Below are 22,350 nucleotides of genomic sequence, written 5' to 3' on the forward strand. Positions count from 1 at the left end.
CTCTCTATTAGTTCCTACAACATTTATAACTTTAGAGTTGATCATTTAATTTCTTCACTTGTTTCAATTACTGTTCTAGTTCCGTGTCTCGTTTGTTAGCCTTTTTCAGCAGAATTAATTTAATGCATGCCGATATTATTTTATTTTATTATGCCTTGCCACTTATGAGTTCGAAATACAAATAAATGTATATGTAGCTGGATATTATTTTAAGTTTGTATTTTTACTTCACGTTAGAAAGAATTGACTGTATGCTTATAGCAGTCGCTATTAAAAGTCATCAGTCCATTTTGAGATGTAAGATATTAAAACTGGCAGAGTTTTTGGATCCTCACGGCAAGGCCATCCTGTTTCAGAGACCAGTCGTCTTTTGTGCACGATGGCACGATGTAGCAAACGAAAGGGGGGGGGGGTGCAGATTGTATATGTATGTACAGTTTTAGAGTGTTCGTGATTAGTTTACGGTTCCTTGATTTGGGCTGATGTGATCGGGGTTTTTTTCTTTTTGATTTACTTTTTATAATGTGTTTACGAGTTGATATTAATGATACTTCCACTAAAATCACATTTTTCACTCTGTTTGGAGTGAAAAGCTACTTAAAACATGAAAAACTCTTTTAGTTCATCCGTCACGTAGAAAGTAGAGATACAAATTATCAACGTTCTTTTTCTACGGATGGGTATTTGGGAGTGAAGAAGGGGGTATGTTTTCTACTTGTTTATGTTAGCTGCACAAGAATATCAGTTTGTTTGAGTTTTTTAAAACAAGCATTAGAATTGCCCATAGTTTCCACTTATCATATCAATAAATTCATGTTTTTGCATGATGCTATTGTTTGATTAATTAGCTGAGTTCACTATTTTAAGAAAAAAAATTCATGATAAATGTATTGAAGTGTTAGACAGTTAGAGAAGTTCCCAATTTCCCTGCACAACGGTAATCACACCTCACATACTGTTTCACAAGAGTTCACCGTCCAGTCCTTGGGAAATGGCTTTTGATTAAATGTAAATGCCCAAAAGCCTCCCAGCGATCACCTGTGTGTTTAAATCAGTCATTCATTTAACTAAAGTTGAATCGTAATTATGGTTGCATAGCTGGTTCGGGAACAATGTGGTACGGTGGTATTGGTTTTCTTCAAATAGGAACCTCTTTAGTTTTGGGATTTTCTTCTTTGATTTGATTTTTATCAGGATAACTGAATGTTCTCAGGTTGACCTAACGCAGACGTTACTAGTTCGAATGTGAAATCCTGGTTACAAACCCCGAGTTTTGGAAACACAGTTCTGTCATACTAGTAGATGACATACTCTAGTCTATCAATTGTTTCGATTTCTTTCCTTCAATAATAATATGGGTTTAACAGAGAGGAGTCTTGGTATACTAGTGCCCATTGCACAAACCTAAAATACACTGCTAATATGTGAAACGAAGGTTCAAGGCCCTTTTCATAAATTGCCTTTTTCTTGGAATATAGCGATTGTTCTGTTGAGCACATTTATGTTCTCTTTTCTGTTGATCTAGTTCACGTTTTTACTCACTTAATTTGACTCATTTCGATCTCATTTTAATCACAGGGTCGGCAGGTAACGAACGGTTCTTTGTTCTCCACCAGACATGCCTTTGTGTTCCGTTGAATGTTGTTGTTGTTGTTGTTGTTGTTGTTGATTGCCCCACAGCAAGCATGCACTTACGACGCTACTACAGAACTGTTGATACCACTCAGTGCCATCATTAATGCTCAGTAACGCAGGAATGTTCTACTCGTTAATCCCGACTTTAACTGTACGAATCGGCATGTTCTAAGATACGCTTATCATTACTTCTTTCTCTTAACTGAAAGGATTGCAAATAATCGTCTCACATGAATACATGTATTTAACCTGAAAGAAAAAAAGAAAAGAACTTTAAGTGTGAAATCTCGGCAGAGTTAGGTGACATTTTGAATAGCTGAAAGATTGTATGCTTTGTCGCTAACCACATTAAATGAATGTCTGGCAGTTTGTACGAGAAACAAAAAAGATATAGGCCTATTATTGCTTGAATGTTAGATCCATGACAAAAGTGTACGGATGACCTCCCCAATGTTGGCTGTAGTAAGACATGCACATGAATTTGCCATGCCCTGGTATTCGTTACCAATTTGATGTTGTGCTAACTTCACAACTTGTCTCCTTGCTTGTCCACACAGTTCACCTTGTCGTTACTTACTTATCCTTTTTTCAGTTGATTTGCGTTGCCCGCACTGTCGGTTGAGACAGGTTCCTCCATCTTTCTTTTCTTTTGTTGTTTTTTTGGTCATTGCCAGGAATTTGCTCCACTCGCTGCAGGGTTTATTTTCAGCTGCTGGAATATGCCAAGCTATGATTAATATCTCGTCTTACAGGTTGCCTGACTATGTCCGCAATACCTCTGTACTGACCACGGTCTTGTCTGTCGATGTGTTAGTGCATGTAGGTGTAGACAACACTGTGGATTGACTGGTTGTTGTAAACAGTCTACTTCCCTCACGCATGTCAAGGGGGGAAAAAACAACTAAAATTATTGACTGTAAAAAGATAAAGATTTGAAATGGGGGAAAAAAATAATTAAAAATTAAAAGGCAGTTTTCTTCTTGCTGCCCTTTTTGTATTTTCGAATTGACCAACAATTCTTCTGGTAAGACTTGTATGTGATCTGACAAGTCGACGTTTATTCTTCATTTCGTCTTCTCTTCCTTTCCGCCCCCTCCTTTTTTCACCTTTTCTCCTATCAAAATTTGCTCACACTTTTCTCTTCCACACCCCCTCCCCTTTCGGTTCCGAGAGACATCGTCTTTTTTTCTCTTCTCTTTGATATTGACACCTCCACCTCCCCCCTCCCGTTTCTAATTGTTTCCCTTACCCACCCCGGGCAGAGAAAAGGGTGGGCCGTTTACTCGGACGGGGGGTAAAAATAGAGCTTCAAGTTAAAAGAATTTTTGCTACAACCTGTGGATAAAAAGTATCATACATGATTTTACCATCTTGTACTTGGTCTTAACTTGCCGAGTTTAAGTTGCAGATGTTCTTCTCTGTCATTATGTGCTGCTATTTCTCTCTGTCTCTGTCTGTCTCTGTCTCTGTCTCTGTCTCTGTCTCTCTCTCTCTCTCTCTCTCTCTCTCTCTCTCTCTCTCTCTCTCTCTCTCTCTCTCTCTCTCTCTGTCTCTCTGTCTCTATGTCTCTCTGTCTCTCTGTCTCTCTCTCTCTCTCTCTCTCTCTCTCTCTCTCTCTCTCTCTCTCTCTCTCTCTCTCTCTCTCTCTCTCTCTCTCTCTCAATAAATTCATAAACTTCTTAAACTTGCTCATATTCATTATCCTCCATGAAGCAAAATAGTATGTATAAAATGACCAAAAAATATGAAAATGTATCATAAATCTGTATTCTTGTTTAAAACTGTATCTTCGGTTTTATTGGAGCTTTTTCGTTGAATTTGTTGTTTTGGAGTTTGGGGTTGTTGTTGGTTTCTTTTTCGAGGAGGGGCGTGAAGGTTGGAGAGTGTGAGGGGTCGCTATTTTACTTTTTGCTCCATACTTGTATTCTTTGGTTGTCTTTTCAAGCTTTGACCTTTGATCTATTAAACGTTTTTTAAAACTCAGATTGAACTGAACATAGCCTACTGATGGCATTTAATCAGTTAAGATCAGTTAACCAATGAGATAAGACGATCATGATACATAGCGGAATGTCCCCGCTCACTTGTGCCCGGGCTGATCGGACTGCTGGATGTGGGCAAGGAATAAGCATCGAGTCTCCTAGCTTTGGTGCCTAAGACAGCACACATTTGTACACTGGATCTACTGATTGTATTTCATTATGATTTAAAAAAAAAGAAGATTAAACTAGAATTGTTGATTTATAGGGTGTTTTAGGTTGGTTTATTTTTGTTTGTTGTTTTTTGTGTGGGTTTTTTTTTTTGGGGGGGGTTCTTTCATTTTTCATGCCTTCACCCAGTAGGGAAGGAAGTTGTCACACCTATTATGTGATCCCCTAAGACGTGTTGATTCATCCACAGATGGGCACAATTGATGACAGCAATCCTGAGGAACTTATTATGTACAATGTCACCAAAGAAGATGAGGCTAAATATACTTGTCTGGTGCAGAATGCTATCGGCCCTGCAGCGAGATCAGCCTATCTCGTGGTGATAGATGATGGTATGCTCCCTTTTTATGCTCTAGCTGTGTATTTTGAGCATATTTTGTTTTGTGGGTGGTTGACGGGTGTTCTGGTGTGGTTTGCTCCTTCTTTCCTTTCATCATATTAAACATCTATCGTCCTTGTCTCTCTGCCTTCTTTTCTTTGTATGTTACTCTTTAGTAACACCTCTAATCTTTGACACTTAAGTGTTGCAAGTGCTGTAAAGCTCTTACTAGATGTAAGCAGTTTGTTTCTCTTCCCACAACTAGAAGATTATGTTGATCTGGACCAGTTGCTTTATTGTGGCATTTAGAAGAATTATTTCTCTGTCTTTAAGCGCTGTCCTTTTTGTTACTTGACTTACAATAAGTGATCCCTTTCCATCTTCACGTCCCTCATCTATGATGTAAAAGTCTCAAAAGTTCTTTCTTTTACTTTATATTTCTTTCTTTCTTTCTTTCTTTCTTTCTTTCTTTCTTTCTTTCTTTTTTCTTTTTTTTTCTTTCTTTTTTTTTTCCCCACAAGTCACTGACCTTGTTATTGTTGGAACTGAAAAGCTTCCTTTTTCGTTTAATTGCACTGGGACTGATTTTAAATGGTATTAGTATTATTATTATCATTATTATTATTACTACCATTATTGCTGCTGCTGTTACTACTGATGATGACAAGGGGGATGATGATGATGATGATGTTATTGATGTTTTCATATTGTTACAATATTACTTATAATCATAATAATAGTTACAACAATAATAAAATTGTTATTGTCATCATTATTAATATTCATGTTACTCGTTTCTTTAACTACGACCTTATAAAATGGGATCATTATCAAGCCTGTTGTAAAATGAAACGCGTTTTGAAACTACAGCGTATTTTACCGTTGCTGTGTCTTTCCCCACAGATGACAAAAGGGTTGGTTCAACGGCAGCGAGCGTGTCTCAGGAAAAGAGCACTTTGGTGCCCATTGTGATCGTGGTGAGCACGGCCATCTTGCTGATGCTGTTGGTGGTCGGAGTGCTCTTCTGCGTGTACAGGCACTATAAGCGCAAACACAGCATGGTGCAGAGACACACCAAGAGGATCATCATTATGAAACCTGTGAGTAAATGGTGCACCCTCTTAGTTCTACTGTCTTTGTAGACGAGACGCTATTCCACGTTTCTACGCAGCCAGTTATGTCACCCATTTTAAAAAAAATCACAAACTTCCGAATAATTCCAATCCTAATTAACCTGTTTGTATAAGGTAAACACCAAAACTGAGTGGAAATAAATGTTCCATCTATGCAATAAATTAATTTGTACCAACTGCAGTGAGGTTACTGAACACACAGTACTACGAATGAAACAGAGGGAGGGAGAGAGAGAGAATGTTTTACGGAGTGAGTTGTCCCAGTACGTGAGACATGTATTTACTAGGCCTAATGTCCTGTCTTGTTGTGCGTTTGCGTGAGTGCACCTTTAGGTCTAACTTTTGTAACGTCTACTGCCTTTATTAACGACCAAGACAAATTTCTCCCTTCGAGATGAATAAAGATTGTCATTGTCATTGTCATTAAATACACAGGTTAATTATAGATTAGATGAACTTGCTGGGGGTTTGTAAATAAACGCGTATTCATACACTTTATCTGGTATGCATTCTGCCTTGCATAGAGCTATGATTTTTTAGACTTTTGACCACTTGTCTATATTGTTATTCTCATTTGCTTTCTTCCAGAACGATTTGTACTATCACAGTAAAGACCCAGATGCCATAGCGCCTCTGATGGTGCCTCACGTGCGTATGGTGGAGGAGCCTTACTCCAGTGGCAGCCGTGGGGGTAGGCGGAGGCGACTTTCCTCCGACACCACGGAGCTCTCCGAGTACAACATGCCTCTGGACGCCAAGTGGGAGTTTCCCAGGGAAAGGTAAATAAGACGACTTTGTTCGTTTCACAAAAGAATTCCATATTAGATCTATACATCATGTGTGCATTGTCTTGAAAGTTCTATGAGGTTTTTTTTCATAGAAGTTATCATCAAACAAAGTGTCTTCTTTTTAATTGAAATCTAGAGACTGTAAACTTCAAATGTCGAAACAAAGTGTGGTTAGCTCAACCACAATTTTTTTTTCTCCTCTGTTATACATATTTTATCACTGTTGTTTTTATTAATGGTTTTACTGTTACCAATTTTCAAAAAAGTTTTATACAGTTGGTTTTGCTTGTTTTTGTACAGTGTTCCTACTTTTAGCTCAGCCAGAACATTTATTATAATTATAGTTACTTCTGGCATTATTTTTGTATCATTTTGTTGTTCTTTGTTTGCTCAATTCCGTTGTCAGACATTGTGGTTTCCATTTGTCTACAGACTAACACTGGGCACACGCTTGGGTGAGGGTGCCTTTGGTCTAGTGGTCAAGGGTGAGGCTACTGGCATCTTGAGCAACAGCACGAGTTCGGTGACCGTGGCTGTCAAAATGCTCAAGAAGGACGCCACAGACAGAGAAATGATGGACCTCATCCGTGAAATGGAGACGATGAAACTCATCGGCAAAAACAAAAATATCATCAATCTCTTAGGCTGCTGCACCCAACGAGGTGAGTAAACCGAATTGTCGTTTTTATTCTAAACGAAGGGGCGTAATAAACAGATATGTGAAGGCGGAATGATTAAGGAGTTATCTTCCTTTGCGTAGAAACATCTGTCCCTTTTATCATTTTTCAGCTAAAGAATTATCGTTCTAGTTCTAGTTTTCTAAGAACTAAAGAATGAGGTATTTGTTCTTGTGTATAATTTTACTGGGAACAGTTTGGTGAGGATTTGTTTTAGCTGTCTGCTCCAGTTATCTTCCCTGCAATGTATGCTTGTGAGCTGGGGTGCAACCACTCATTTTATAATTGTTTTCTCCTTTCTTGTCTTATATATTTTTGCCTATGCTAAATCCCCTCTTTTCCTGAATGTTTGTCATTGCCAAACCTCATAATGAAAGTTTGACAGTCAAATGTTTAATTGTTGTTGTTTTTTAAATTTATTCCCTTTTTCTTTAAAATTTTAATTGCTTGAAGGGCATTGAGAATTCTATGACATTGAAATTTTAGATCCTCATCCTGTGAATGATAAGACCTTCAAGTGAATGCAGCTCATTGACTTTAATGTCCTTTATTTTTAAATCTTCCCCAGGACCCCTCTATGTTATTGTGGAGTTTGCCCCTCATGGAAATCTCCGAGATTTTCTGAAAAAGCACCGACCTCCCAATCCCAGTTGCCCGCCATCTTCAACGGAGTACGAGCAGCCCATATTGTCTGGTGATGGAGAGCTCAAGGCCCTGACCCAGAAAGACTTGATATCTTTCGCCTTTCAAGTAGCCAGGGGCATGGAGTATCTGGCATCCAAGAAGGTAACTCTTTTCTCTGCAGTGTTTTCACGGTGGTCACTTTGTGTCAGGGCTGCCACTTGTTGGCATCGGAGTCTGTGGAGGAGTGGTCACTTTGTGTCAGAGCTGCCACTTGTTGGCATCGGAGTCTGTGGAGGAGTGGTCACTTTGTGTCAGAGCTGCCACTTGTTGGCATCGGAGTCTGTGGAGGAGTGGTCACTTTGTGTCAGGGCTGCCACTTGTTGGCATCAGAGTCTGTGGAGGAGTGGTCAGGCTAACTTCATCTTGGCAAGGAATCTTCAGCAATTTGGTTGTTACAGAGAGTCCTCTCAGCCTAGGTTGACCCTGACGAACCAGGCAAAGTAACCAGCCTCCTTAATTATCTAAATTGTGTTGATTGGGCCTAAATAAACTGCCGGTAGGCCTACTTAGCTGGTAGATAAATGGGAATTTTATTGACCCGTGATGAGATTGTGAATCTTTTACAATTCTCACCCCTTGAATTAGCATACAAGTGGGTTTTTTTAATGCTGTGTACTTGTCTCTACAGTTAGACCTTGGTTTTACTGAACTTTTCTTGAAAAAGTTGCCTCAGTCTTCTCGTTTTTTTATAAAATTATAAAATTGATTGATTTGGCTGGTGAGGCAAAAGCTGTCGTTCTGTTTTTTTTATTATGTGCTGAATGTCACAATCTCTTTTTCACAGTGCATCCACCGAGATCTGGCTGCAAGAAATGTCTTGGTGGCAGAGGACTATGTCCTCAAATTGGCTGACTTCGGTTTGACGAGGAATCTTCAGCAATTTGATTATTACAGAAAAACCACTGATGTAAGTGATTAGAAGGAAAGCTGCCTTTGTAATTAGGCCATGTAGAACGAAGTGTTGTTTGTGAACAAAATGTGTAAATATTTGTGAACTTAAATACCGTAACAACATGTTTGACTTGTTGAACTCATAATGTTTTCCTTATTCCCAAATGTGCAGCTAACACATTTTTCACTCCTTGCTCTATGGAATAACATCAAGAGGCTAGCCCAGGATAGAGAAAAGTGGAAAGTGTTTGTCCCTGGCCTATACCCTGGTGTAGGGTGAGAAAGGCAATGATGATGATGATGATGATGATGATGATGATGATGATGCACTATTGCAAGAAATCTGTTTTTTTATTTGAATGTTTACATTTGTTATAATTTTTTTTAAACACATTTTATATATTTTGTTTTCATTAGGGACGATTACCAGTGAAATGGATGGCACCAGAGGCGTTATTTGACCGAAAGTATACATCCAAGAGTGACGTGTAAGTGATTTGTCTGTGAAATTATAACTGTGTAACCACTGAATCTATTTTGTGGAAAATAATATGTATGGAATAAGGTTTGTGACTAAGATAGTTTGTATAATTTGTATTGAGTTGGACTTGATCTTTTCTTCTTTTGTTCTCTCCCACCTCCATTCCTATTTTCTTACTTTCTCTTGAGGTAAGACATTGCTGTTGAGGAGGTGCATTTCTGATTTGGCCTTTGCAGTAAATTGATGTTTATTGTAGTTTGTGGCATTAATTCAAAGATTAGAAATAAGTGTGGGTGGTTGAAGGGTGTCATTGGTAGGTCCTACTTCTTAATATACCTTCTTTTGATTTTGTCTGTCTATCTTACTTTTTCCCCGCAGTAAATGACCATTATTATGCCAATATGTTTCTCTTTATTCAAACAAACAGACAAACGAAACAGAAATAAGTATTTTCTCTTCTGGTGTATTGACAACACTGTTTTCCCCTACAGCTGGTCATATGGAGTTCTCTTATGGGAGATCTTCACTTTGGGAGGCAACCCTTACCCTTCTGTGCCAGTGGAAGCACTCTTTGGTCTTCTCAAGGAAGGACATCGGATGAAGAGGCCACCCTATGCCTCCACAAAAATGTGAGTCAGCTTTGTTGTACCACTAGAAATTGTTGGTCTTAGCAAAATATAAAGATTTGAAAGCTGGAGAAAGTAACTTTTTCTCTGGAGATTACATCATAGGAAACATAAAAAAAATACTTCATTTTAAAGAGATTTGTAGTTAAAATGTGCTTCTTTTCCAAGAAAATGTTAAAAGGAAATTGGAAATCAATGTCAAGGGTGAACACAATTTTATGACTATCCTTTCTACACACCTGCTTGCTGATCGTCAACATGCATTGAGATCTTTTTAATTTTTTAATTTGTAAGGAATGTAGTTGATGGTTTCAACTTCGTGGATAACAAGGATAAAATCTTGTTTTATGTCTTGGAAACATGCTGTCGTCATTCATTTGAAATAGATTACTATGTTTGTGTATATAAAATTTCTTTCCCTGAATATAGAATTATTTCTGTCCAAAGTATTATGTTGATAGCAAAGATTTCCTTCATGATCTGATACAACATTGCACTCTGTAGGTATGGCATAATGGAAAACTGCTGGCAAGAAGATCCGGGCAAACGTTCTTGCTTCAAAACCTTGGTTCAAGAACTGGACAGCATGCTAACGTCATCATTAAATGATGAGGTAAGATTGTGCAGGGGGAACTCCTACTTACATCGATGTGACATATATGAGTCATTTGCCATTCTCTTAAAAGTGACTAAAAGTTAGATATTCTCTAAAATAGACTTATTCATTTAAGTACTTTTTTTTCTTTCATCATTGCTTTAAAATATGTTGTCTCTGAATATGAAAAGAAATATTTTTATATCAAAAACCTCAAGAGCAGATATTTTCACTTGTATTTTTATTTATTCAAAGGACGTTGACAGAATTGATATGAACAAAGAGAAACCTAAGGGGTCTCAGTGACTACTGGCAGATGTGGAAGTAGCTTTCAAGACCTTGCGGTCATATGATAATGACATGTAGATTTGATTTGTTTTTATTTAAAAAGTACTAATTTTATGCACATTTTGCTGACTTCACTTTCAGGCATATCTCCACTTGGAACCGTTTGAAAGCCCAATGAGCACGTCCGACTCCCAGTATTCCTCGATGAGCCACAGCAGCACCAGCAGTGCCCCAAGCTGTGGTCAGAGCTCCGGGGATAACTCTGTCATTGAGTGACCTCCCAGACCAGCACATTGACACACGGACAATCCCACCACCACACAGACTTAGGGCTGCCCTCAAGTGTTGCTGCAGGAAATTCATGAGGAGATTCAGTTTCGTGTTACTGGTAATGGAATGAGTGCTGAGTGCATTTGTCTCAGGACAGTCTCTCCAAACTACATGATTTCAAAGTGGATAAAACTAGGGTCATGTGTGCGTCCGGCTTCAGGACAGAAGTCGTTGACATAAGCACCCGCAGACAGAATGCTGAGAAGGACAGTTTCAACTCTGAACTGGAATGAGGAAATTATTCTCCAGCTGCCCATTTATTTCTTCACGAATTATGATAATGGGACAGAACAAGATGTGTTTCACTTTCCTCTATGAATATCTTGAGCTCCAGACCACAGGTTCTCATGATAAGAGCAGAAATTTTCTTTTTCCTAAGTTTGTCTGCTTTCTGTTCAGTATTTCTTGGGCTTCTTTTACTTAATTCTGAATCGCACTGTTCTTTGTTCTGAAACACACTGCTTGCATAAAAGAGAGTAGCAGTTTGTAAGTATTATCAGTATTACTTCGTTTCAACTTCTTTCCTATCTCATGTCTGAGGACTGCCAATTTAGAATGTCAGTGCAGTAAAGTTGTAATGGAACGACACAGAAAGCACAGATCTCGGTGCAGCATCGATAAATATCCGACATTTTCTTCAAGAGTATGGAAATATAGACAGTGTATATATTTATAGATCTGTCTACCTGTGTACAGTTCCTTGTGATTTCCAGCATCTGTAGAAATCCAAAAATCTCTTCACATCGGTGACTTGAAATCCAACACTTTGAACTTTACAATATTTTACGTGAAGTTTTTGGGTCTCTGAGGACAATGAGAAAAAAATGAAATCACAGATGATTGGTCTTTATTTGGAAGAGGCTTCAGGCAAGAAATGTCATATCGAACAGTGGACTTTGCTGGGGCCTGAACTGAGCTGTTGTCTTATACTTATTGTATCAAGCACTTTTGAGACTCATCTGTCTTTTGAGATTGTTCAAAATCATTAGTGACAGACTATGTCTACCTTGGGTAGTGACAATGTTTGTATGAGTCTTTTGTACAACTCTGTAGAATAAGGAGCTCTTCCAAATATAGTGCAGTGTTCTTTCTAAAGGTGAGAAAACTTTGTACTGGGTTTTGTGTGTGGCAAGACTACTTGAAAAGACCATATCGGCCACCTGTGGGCATAATTTTACAGTGTTCTGTATGACTAAAGGTTCATGGAATCAGTGTATACAAAACGCTATGGGAACTTTCAGAAAAGGTTTGCTGCAAATACAAACTCATCAAAATCTGGATTAAAACCTTTCTCTGCGATGAGACTAAACTTTGCAGGGAGAAAAACCTAGACAGTCTGGTGACATTACCGCTGCTGGAGGAATCACAAAAACTCCTGTTTTCGATAAACCCACAAGCTAGCGCTTGTTTAGCTCAGGTAGTGCATACAGACTTTTGCACACTGGACACGCATCGGTGTGGGCCAGAGAGGAGAGAGAGGCAACAAGTGAAGGAATCACTGGACCTGAAAACAATCACAAGGGCAAAAGTTACATACTACTAATGTTTTGTATCAGTTTGTGTATAAATAGTACTGTTTGTATTTGATCCAAGTGGCATATATACTTTGTTATGTGAAATATTTATTTGAACAGGCCGTTATCATCCTCCCTTCATTCAACATTTGTGATTGGTGGCACAGCACAATATTTATGACTGTCTTGTATCAGGATGATGTTTCACCAGTCCCTTTGGTTTGTTTTGCTAACATTGTTCATGTTACTGTTGAATCTGCATGTCGTTGGGATTGTGCTCCGACAGAACTGCTCTGATGACAACTTCAACAAGCCGTGTGTTCAAGACTTTCAGGGCTATCTCTCACATTAGTCAGCTGTCTCCCATCTCATACTACTTTTTTCATCAGTACACTAACTTGTAATTCATTTTCATACACATTTCGAACAACATATTAATCTTTAATCGTATATCAGACTATATAAGACATAACAGATGTTGACTATTTTGTACGATTTCATTTTGTGTGCATTGTCAACCTTAACAGAAAAATCGATCATGTAAATGGCTCCAGTAAGTAATACTTTGAGGGGTGCTATGCAAACCATTGGGTTAAATAAATGTCTGAAAAATTTTCTTCCTGGTTACGTCTTTTCTACGTTGCCCCGTGAAGAAACTACCAGAATGCATTCAGAGGAATTTCTTTATGGCTTAAATGTACTTCTTCACCAAATTTCAGGTCTGTTGACCATAGATTGGGCTGTTATTGTTTTTGGGGTGATGTCAGTCTAAGTGGTGACAATCTTGAATAGATTGAATGCATTATATCTCATAGGATAGTGACTTGTATCAATGAAATCACAAGATCAAGCCATTAAACATTATAAGAAGTACTTTCTTAAGTAGTGACCCCTCAACTTTGAGTCAACAAGCATTTTTTATTCAAAGAGCAAAATACAAATTCAAAATTACCACATGTATTGAAACTACACACATGCCTTGTAGAAACTGTATACATTTCACAATAGGGCGCTATACAGGCAACACAACTGTCTTGTATTATATCTTTATACACTTAGTTCATTTCAGAGCAATTTTTTGGTAATCACTCTGTGCTGTTTATTGCTGATTCTAGACATTGTTTATCAAAAATGTACACTCATGATCACCAGTTCATGTCATATGATGAGTGGGACCTTATTGTGGGCATAATCACAAGTTGATGCTGGTTATTACATTTTAGAACGTTGAGTTGGAATTGTTTTTGTGTAAAGATCATGGTGGTTTTTTGTTTTTGTTTACACATTGGTGTCATTATGGATAGAGTTGATGGCTCTTGAGAGCAGAAAACATAAATTTTCTCCTCGTCAGCAATCAGCAATTATTTCTCTGTTGCTTCACTCATTAGAAACAGGATACCTCAAAAAGGAAAGTCAAATTGTTTTGCAAATAAATGGTAAAAAGCTTTTGATCATGTTTTGGAAGTTAAAGTGGGATCATGTATAATATGTGCTAGTACATGTTTGTCACTTTGTGTCTTTGCACTCATTTCATCAGATTTGTTTTCACTGTTGGAATGTGTGGACATTTGTACATAAAAAGGAAGGTTCAACGCTGTGTACTTGTGTGCAGATATGTAAGTGTGTACTTCTGTGTATGAGAGAGAAATAGATATAAGGAAGAGGGAAAGGAAGAAATGAGAGAAAGGAAAATTATGTTGAGGGAGCCAAAGTGTACTAAAGAATTGCCAGCATAATTGGCAACTACTTATGCCAGTATATATGTGAGTTACTGTATGCTAAATTTTGTATCATAATTGCTGTTGATTTTAAAGAAATTGTATTAATTTGTCTTAGAGTTTCATCAGACATTTCATGACCTGATTTTTATTCCCATTGATAGGGACAGCTTTTTTAAATGGCCATACTTCTTATGAATACTTAATCTTATGCACTGTTCCTTCATGCTCCTACTCTTGATCTTTCCCTAAGGAAGGGTTTTAATTTTGGAAATTAGAGATGGGACAGTTGGGATTCTGTATTCTGACAGTTTGTGAAACAGGTGAATAGTAGAAGTAAAATGTACTTTGTCACCATACACTTTTCCTCTATTTTTCAACATTTGCTCTTCAAACATTAAGTATCATAAGTATAATAGTTCAAAGATAATAAAAGTTAGACTCTGAAGATGCCCTTTGTTAATTTTATTTTTTTTTAGTTCGAAATCAAGATGAAATAAAAACTAATTTCTGAGTAACAAATGAAAGAGGTGCAAGGAACTCTTCTCCCCAAGTTCTTCCCCTCCCACTTACTTTCTGGATTTAGTTAAATAAAACTTTATAAAGACTAACGCACAAATACAGCACATTCTCTTGGGTTTATCAAGAGTGTGGGTTCATGAAGATGGATGTAAATGAACAGCAATCCTAAAGTTATTGACTATTATAATGCTGCGCAGAAAATTGTCTTTTCTTTTGGTCTGGAGCATAAGTCTGGTGAAACTCGCTCTAAATTATGGTTTTACACATCTGAATAATATCTTTTGCTGATAGTAATTTTCGGATAGAACTTCAGAGATTCAGAGAACTAAATTACTTTCAAACATTTGAGAATTTTGTTTGTTCATGAAAAAGCTACTGAAGAAGATTTTGGAAAAAGAATTGTGGGATCTTTAGTCTTTTTAAAAGATAGGTTTAATATAATATTGGGGTTTTCTGTGGAGAATCTTTTAGAGGCGGTGGAATAGAGATACAAATGCCGTTACGATTTTGGCTTCTCATATAAATAAGAAAGCCCAGCAAGTTGTACTCGTGTTGTTATTATTGATACAGTTTGGGAAAGTGGTCTGCCGTTAACATTGTGAGTGAGGCTTGTTTGTGTGAACTTTGTTGTCCTTTGCTTTTGTTTTCACTTTCATGTTTGAGCAGATGACATTTTCTGTGGCACATAGGCCTACTGCAGCCAAGTATGGGATGAAACTCCTGATTCTTCCCTTTGTTGAGTGCTTTGCATTTATTAGAAATCTCCCGGAGTAACTCTCATGTTGATCACTGCCATGAAGCTTATTGCTCTGTTTGCCTCAAGCAAATTCAGCATTGTTTAGGCTGCCTTGTTGTAAACAGTTTTTACTTGTGTTGACATTGTGTTGTTCATTTTTTACCTAGAACAGCAATTCTCACTCAGCCCCTTAGTGGTCCCCAGCCTTTTAAAAAAAAGAAAGAAAACAATTGTTTTGTTTTTAAACTTGAAGATATTTATTGTTATTTTATTGAAAGTCATGACACTGCCTGCATATGATGTTGTCACAGATGTATTTCTGTTTTGTGCATTTTTACATGATCTGGTTACAGACCTGTATTTGTTTTGCGAATTTTCACACATTGTTCTTAGTTGTGTTCCATGGACGGACGTTTTATGAGTTCTTTTACATTGTCCTTTAGACAGCTTTTTGTTCAGATCAAAGTTGAGTTAGCATGCACCTAACTTTTTCAGCTGAGTCTAGGTTTTATCTCAGAGAAAGATTTTCTTTCAGTATCCTTTTAGCATTTTTAGTTCAAAGTTATGGTCTTCACCATATTTTTTTTTTTACTCATTTGGTTGTCTAGTTAAATGTTCTAGTAAAGGACAAGATAGACCTGCATTTTTTGTAGATATTTAATGAAACATTTTCATAATTTTGCTAAATGTTAACCATGAATGTTTCATTTTATGTCCTCCATTCTCTCTTTTTTTTTTCTTTCTTGCAATATGAACATTCTGGTTGGGAAAATAAAAATGTAGCTTCTGACAAGGCAGGTAAATAGACACTAGGCATGTACACAGGGGGGCATCTCATTGAGTCTATGAACATGAAGACTTTTGTGACTGATGTGAAAGCCAAATATGCTCTAAGTTCAAAATTTGAAGATTTGATATCAAGCTTTGATATCAAGATTTGATCTATATAATGTGAATGACCTAGTTATAAATCTGTAGTTACTTACCTCATTTGTTCCCTTAGCACAACATTTTTTGGATGCACAAGATCAAGTTTTTTTCACCTATATGTTTTATGCAGCAGCGGTTTATAAACATGCTATATTTACATAATTCTCTCCAGCTGCACTGCTCTAAAGGTGCTGCCAGAGTCAAGCATTTTGGTCACATACAACTCGATTTGTTGAAAAGATGTTTCCAATTAAAGTACTGTCTTATGACATAAATAAGCCCGCTGAAAAATGCTAAACTTGAGATTCTATAGAAACTTAAAATAAAACTTGAGTTGGCCGCATAATCCTTACAAGTTGTGCGATTCTGCTGGTCAGGCTGGCTGGTGTATGTGATGTGTACCTGGGTGTTTGCTGCAATGTAGACAGATGTGTCTGTGAAGTTTGCTAGGGCTGTTTGTTTCTGAATATTCTTTTGAATCTTGTGGGTGGATGCTACTAGACCTGTTCATAACCCCAGCCATAGGTTTCAAGTTTTTACAAGTCAGCAGTGTGCATTTCTGATGTTGTTCATAATTGATAGAAAAAGAGAATATTATTGCCTCAACAAATGTCTGCCTTCATCAAGCAGAATTTTTTTTAATCAACTTTTTTTGTTCAGTTTTGTTTTTCATTTATTTTATTACCGTGTCAGAATCACATTTGCATTACTTTTGCATTAAGTTGTGTACATTATAGCTGTGATTGTATGCACCATCATGTGTTCTCAGTTCTTTTTTCCTTTTTGTTGACTCTTTGTTTTCCCAGTCCATGTAATTTAGTTAAGATCAGGGAGAGTCATTTGAAATCGCCAGTGGGAGAATGTATGATTTAAGGATACTGTATGACAACTTAGTCTTGCTTTCATGGAATGCACACTCACTGCAAGCTGTTTTAAAAAAAGTGGTTCAACTATCTGCTTGAAAAGATGTCTTTGCAGGCATTTCAAAATGGTTTTTAGATCTAATCCATTTCTTTAACTACTATCTCTTCTTGGCTTTTAATTTTTTAGGGTCCCCATGCCTACAAAAAATATAAATTTTCTATCATTGATAATACACATGTATGTAGATGTTAAGAAAAGATTATCCTTGTAATTCAAAGAAGATAAACAGCTTGAAAGGACATTTCCCTTACAAACGACCAAGTAATGCCTTAAATTTTTCCTCTTTCTTGGAGTTTGTGCTAAACTGTCATAAGCTGTCTTTTAACCAAGTGCATACACGCTGTGCTGAGACCAAACGGACAGAAGCTGTGTTGTGTAAGAGTGAACATAATTCAGACATGAGTTTCAATATATTAGACGTGGAATGTCCTATGGGCTAAGTAGGCAGATATCACCTTCAACTTAATAGACACAGGCTGGCATTTTAAACAATTTTTTTTTTTAATGTAGGTGTTTTCTTGCCCCCATCGACTCAATTTAGATTAATTAGGAGGCACTCATTGCCCGTCAGCGCAACCTGGGCTGAGAGGGGAACAACTTCTCAGCAGACTTGGTAAAAATTTTCACCCCCCCAAAAAAGGAATCGAACTGGGGTCTCTTTTGTGCAATATAATATATTTATAAATATATATACGTATTTATATATATAGGTAACGAAGTGCCTAACTACTACTCCAAAGTCGCTGGTCAGGCTGGTTTGAAACCAAAGAAACGGAAGATGTGTTGAGAGCAAACAGGCCGGCAGACACAATGCTAAACTGCAGGCAATGGTATGAGAATAATGAATATGCCACATCAACATGACGGATGCTGTCACTGTCAGAAAAGCAAAATAGCGTAATTCGGTGTCTTAAGACCAGGGTGTACACAGTTGCTTCCAGGGGCTGAAATAGTGAGATCCTGTCGTAAAGCCAAGATGAAGAAACTGCCATGAGGTAAAAAAACAGACACTTATTAATATGAGGGTAAATGTAAGGACACGAATAAGGTCGAAAACAATGACACATGAGGGCAAAAATAAAGACACTGCAATGAGGCTAAAAACAAAGACACGTGAGAACAAAGACACATGAGTAGAGCTAAAGTTGAAAATACAGTCATGATGACAAAGAGAGAGATAGAGACACATGAAACCAAAGATAAAGACACTGTCGAGAGGCTGACTGCTAATTTTCTGAGCCCCACCTCTCTCTCTCTCTCTCTCTCTCTCTCTCTCTCTCTCTCTCTCTCTCTCTCTCTCTCTCTCTCTCTCTCTCTCTCTCTCTCTCTCTCTCACACACACACACTATACGTATGTTGTTGTTGTTCGTCCTTCACATATATATATATGAAAATGACCACGACTTCACAAATTGGTCTGTTGACGGTGACTGTGGGTCCGGAGACGGTTGATTAGTCCTATCCGGGCTAGGAAGGTTCGCCCGTATTGTGGGCACGGGTAGTCTGCTGTTGGACTTGTGGTGGAGGCAGGTCTAGACTTGCGCACGTTGCGTTTTTGTTAGGCCTCGGCGATTCGCTTGGCTTCTGCTGCTTTGGCCCCCTTCGTCAGCTTGCAGTTTGCAGCGCTACGCGGGATGATCTTGGACCAGCGTTTCCCACGAGTCGTTCAGGATTCCAACTTCCTTTAGAGTTAGAGAGACTTTGAGGCAGTCCTAGAAACGTTTTTGCTGCCCTCAAACTGAGCGCTTGCCATGGAGCAGCTCTCCATACACCCCCCCCCCTTACACACACACACACACACACACACACACACACACACACACACACACACACACACACAAACACACACACACACACACACACACACACACACACACACACACACACACACACACACACATTACACGGCTAAGGGACTGAATTTTATAGTTCCTTTTTTATTTACTTTAGATGTAGGCCTTGGTCACTCACTCGTGTTCCTGATGACGCCGTTAGTTTAGTAAAGTTTTGGTTGTCGAATGATAGCCCTCGTGAACATCAGCCAGGGTACTTGCGCCTTTACCTCGGGTATACCGGGGTCTACGTAGCGACCAGGCGCTTCGCTGTCGCATCCAGTTCAAGGACAAAAAAAAGGAAACCCAAGTTCGAGTCCCTAGTGGGGAGATTTTTCGTGTAGCTTCTCTATCTTTTTGGTAGGATGCTGTATTCTTATCAGGATTTTCAATTCAAATGTGAAGTCAGTCCTGTTATGTGGATGTGAGACATGAAACGCATCACAGACTTGCATACAGAGGATCCAGGTTTTCTTGAGCAAGTGTCTAAGAAATTTACTGAATCAGATGGACAGACAGGGTCTTCAACGAGGAAGTGTTGAGGAAAACAAGAATGATCCCACTCAGAGACGAGGTAGGAAGAAGGCGGTGGCGATGGATTGGACATACTCTCCCTCTCAGTTCAGGAAGTCAGGCAGCTACATAACAAAGAAAGTTTTGGATTGGAACCCACAGGGTAAGAGATCAAGGGGAAAACCGCGTGGAACCTGGAGAGAAGAGTCACAGAAATCGATGTACAGAAAAGTGGGAAGACATGGAATAAGTTGCATCAAGAGGCTAGCCCAGGATAGAGACAGGTGGAAAGTGTTTGTCCGTGGCCTATACCCTGGTGCAAGGCGAGAAAGGCAATGATCCTATCAGCCTTGGTCGGCCCTGCCAAGCAAGACCAAAAGCCCACCTCCTAAGTGATCTAACCTGATCGATTGGGGTGTAAAAACACTCACATGGTAAAAAGGCTCAGGTGTTGTTGCTGAGCTATGGTGAGTCCATCATGATAGGCTGGTTTAGATGGGGAGTTCTCAAATGAATAAAGTCCACCTACTTGGCTCAGTTTTATCGGAGATGGCTGTTGATTTCGGAGGCTCCACCTCATAGAAGCTATGAAGAGTCGAACGAGGTGTCAAACCTGTATATTATTATATATTACATTTATAGATCCATTTTTGTGCGTAAAGAACAGCGCTGTGTGCAGATACAATGTACCTTTGCCCAAGAAGACCCAAAAAAAATTCGCTAAAACAACTACGCAATCTTAGAAAATGTATGATAAAGAGACCAGCCTGGTTTTCTTTTGGTATTTAACTTAAACAAAAGTCTCATAAGCCAAAACTAATCGTGCTACGACCCCCCCACCCCCCCAAAAAACAAAAAAACAACAACCCAACCCCCCCCCCCCCAACAACAACAACAAAAACAACCGCCCTTTTCCTCCTCAATAAAAATAAATCACTCTCCATGTCACCCTTTTCAAGCTCACATGACATCTAAAGGACAAACAGCATCAACAATACAGAGAGGTGAGATTTACAGCAATACTCTCAAGAGGGGCATGAAGTCTCTCGGCGACTTGGTGTGCATCAATTTTCTCCTCAGAAGTGTCCCTCGGTAAGGCGGTTCGGAGCATATTCCCCAGGCGTCTCTTAATGGGGTCGAAAGTGAGTCGACTTAGGCGCCGACCCGCCCTTGTAAGAGTAAACAAAACATCCTTCTTGCAATTTACACTACACAGTAAAGTTATAGTAGAGAAAGGTACTCTTCAGACAATAGTGGGGGGGCTCTCGTGGCCTAGAGGTTAAGGTGTTGGCCTCTCATTCCCCGGGTCCCGGGTTCGAATTCGGGTAGCGACCGAAAAATTGTCTTCTCTAAATTTGTCTCCTTTCACCTCATTTCCTGCTCTCTAGCAATGTTCTGTCGTCTGCTTTCGTCTCCTCTTTCTGCCCCCACCACCTCACATCCTTTGCCACTTCCTCTGGGCTCCTCATTCTTTCTGCAGCCTTTCTACTGCTACTCTTTGGCTTCTTCTTACTGCTGTCTTTCAGCAACACCCCTGATCTTCTGGTAGGAAAGATCTACACCTAGCTTTCTAGGACAAGGGCGAAAAATCTCGGAGGGCTCGTGTGCAAGTTGCGCCCGTTAAAGATCCCTTGGTGGTCTAAAATCGATAAGAATAAGCTTCGGCCGCCACCCGGGCAAAGTTCAAAATTTCCTACCAACTGAAAATATTAGGTGTGTCCCGCACGCTTATATGACCTTATGAAGTTGCGAGCGCCGTAAAACACTTTACAAAAACAAATAAACAGACAATAGGGGCGCCATTTCAACAGGAAGAATAGGTGTTATCCCAGCAGTTGGAAGGTGCGCTCTTTCACAAAAAAAGAAGCACCTCTTTCTACGAGGAAAATAAACCTCCACTACTAGATCTAGTACTATTTATTACTGAAAAGGAGACAAAATTGTTGTTGTTTTTTTAAAATTAAAAACAAAAAACACACACACACACACACACACACACACACACACACACACACAAAAGATACCAGTTTTACAAGAAACTACTATCGGTGAAAAGAAGCAATAAAGTGTCATTTTTATAGGAACGTATGCGACCTCCCAACAACAAAAAGAGGCACTTTCATTTTCACTTGACACTATAAAAGCGTCATTTCAACTAGAACAATTGGTCGCTTTTTAGCTCAAGGGGGCTATCCCGAAAAATGCTGGTTTGGGAAAATTGAAGGTAAAGTTTTTGCCCCTTGTTCAAAGTTGTTCAGTTTCTTTAACATTAACGGACAAGGAGAGTTTTCTCTATAACCAAACAAATATATCCACACACCTATGAAACCAAACCTCTCCTCCTATAGGTAGGGCAAAGCCCACTTTTGGTGTAGGTCAAGATTTCTGGAAACCTCAGAAACCTGGGTTAGCCCGCTTGTCCTTAAAAGCGACCAGTTAAAGTGCTCTGCCAAATTAAAAGCATAATAATGTTATAATTCTCCGGGCCTGGGATCTATTAATGCGTAATTTCATAGTGCTCTAGGTTCTGTATGGGAACGTTAAAAAGACTCTTTTTTTTTCAACGGGCGACGGCTTTACGTAGGCAGATACAACACATAACTTGTTTAGAATATTAAGTGCATTCAATTAGCAAAAACCTTTATTAGAGGATCATTGTTTAACAGGTTAACGTAAATTACTTATCGGATTCTAGTTAGTGTGTAATCTCGAACGCGCGTTCAATAACACGAATAGATTTATTTTCACTTTGCAGCACCAAGTTACTCTGTCTACGATGTCTAAATCGTACATGAAATGAAATACCAGCGTTGGGTTTCGCTTCTTTAGATTAATTTATTAATAACGCTCAGCACTTTTACTTCGTTTGTGACGATAGTGTATTTTTGCCTCTTGTTATAGTTATAGAGGACAGGGGGAGCAGGTCAACCAGAATAATATTATGTAGTGCGCCAGTATGCTCGTACTCGTATGAGAGCCATCGATGTTATGTTTGCACCCCCCC

General features: G+C 38.7%; 1 protein-coding gene across 1 annotated transcript in view; it reads left to right on the forward strand.

Annotated features, from left to right (window-relative positions):
* LOC101858210 (fibroblast growth factor receptor 4) overlaps positions 1–16,832 on the forward strand; it is a gene marked incomplete in the record, with an annotated part of 45,146 nt that extends 28,314 nt beyond the window's left edge. Inside the window, 10 exon segments of the mRNA XM_013087075.2 lie at positions 4,036–4,177; positions 5,068–5,264; positions 5,886–6,076; positions 6,518–6,747; positions 7,331–7,548; positions 8,231–8,353; positions 8,755–8,825; positions 9,310–9,447; positions 9,949–10,057; positions 10,469–16,832. Coding sequence (XP_012942529.1) covers positions 4,036–4,177; positions 5,068–5,264; positions 5,886–6,076; positions 6,518–6,747; positions 7,331–7,548; positions 8,231–8,353; positions 8,755–8,825; positions 9,310–9,447; positions 9,949–10,057; positions 10,469–10,603 — 1,554 coding nt within the window.
* Positions 16,833–22,350: the final 5,518 nt, after the last annotated feature.

The sequence above is a fragment of the Aplysia californica genome, unplaced genomic scaffold (assembly GCF_000002075.1).
Source record: "Aplysia californica isolate F4 #8 unplaced genomic scaffold, AplCal3.0 scaffold00543, whole genome shotgun sequence".
Taxonomy (NCBI): Eukaryota; Metazoa; Mollusca; class Gastropoda; order Aplysiida; family Aplysiidae; genus Aplysia; species Aplysia californica.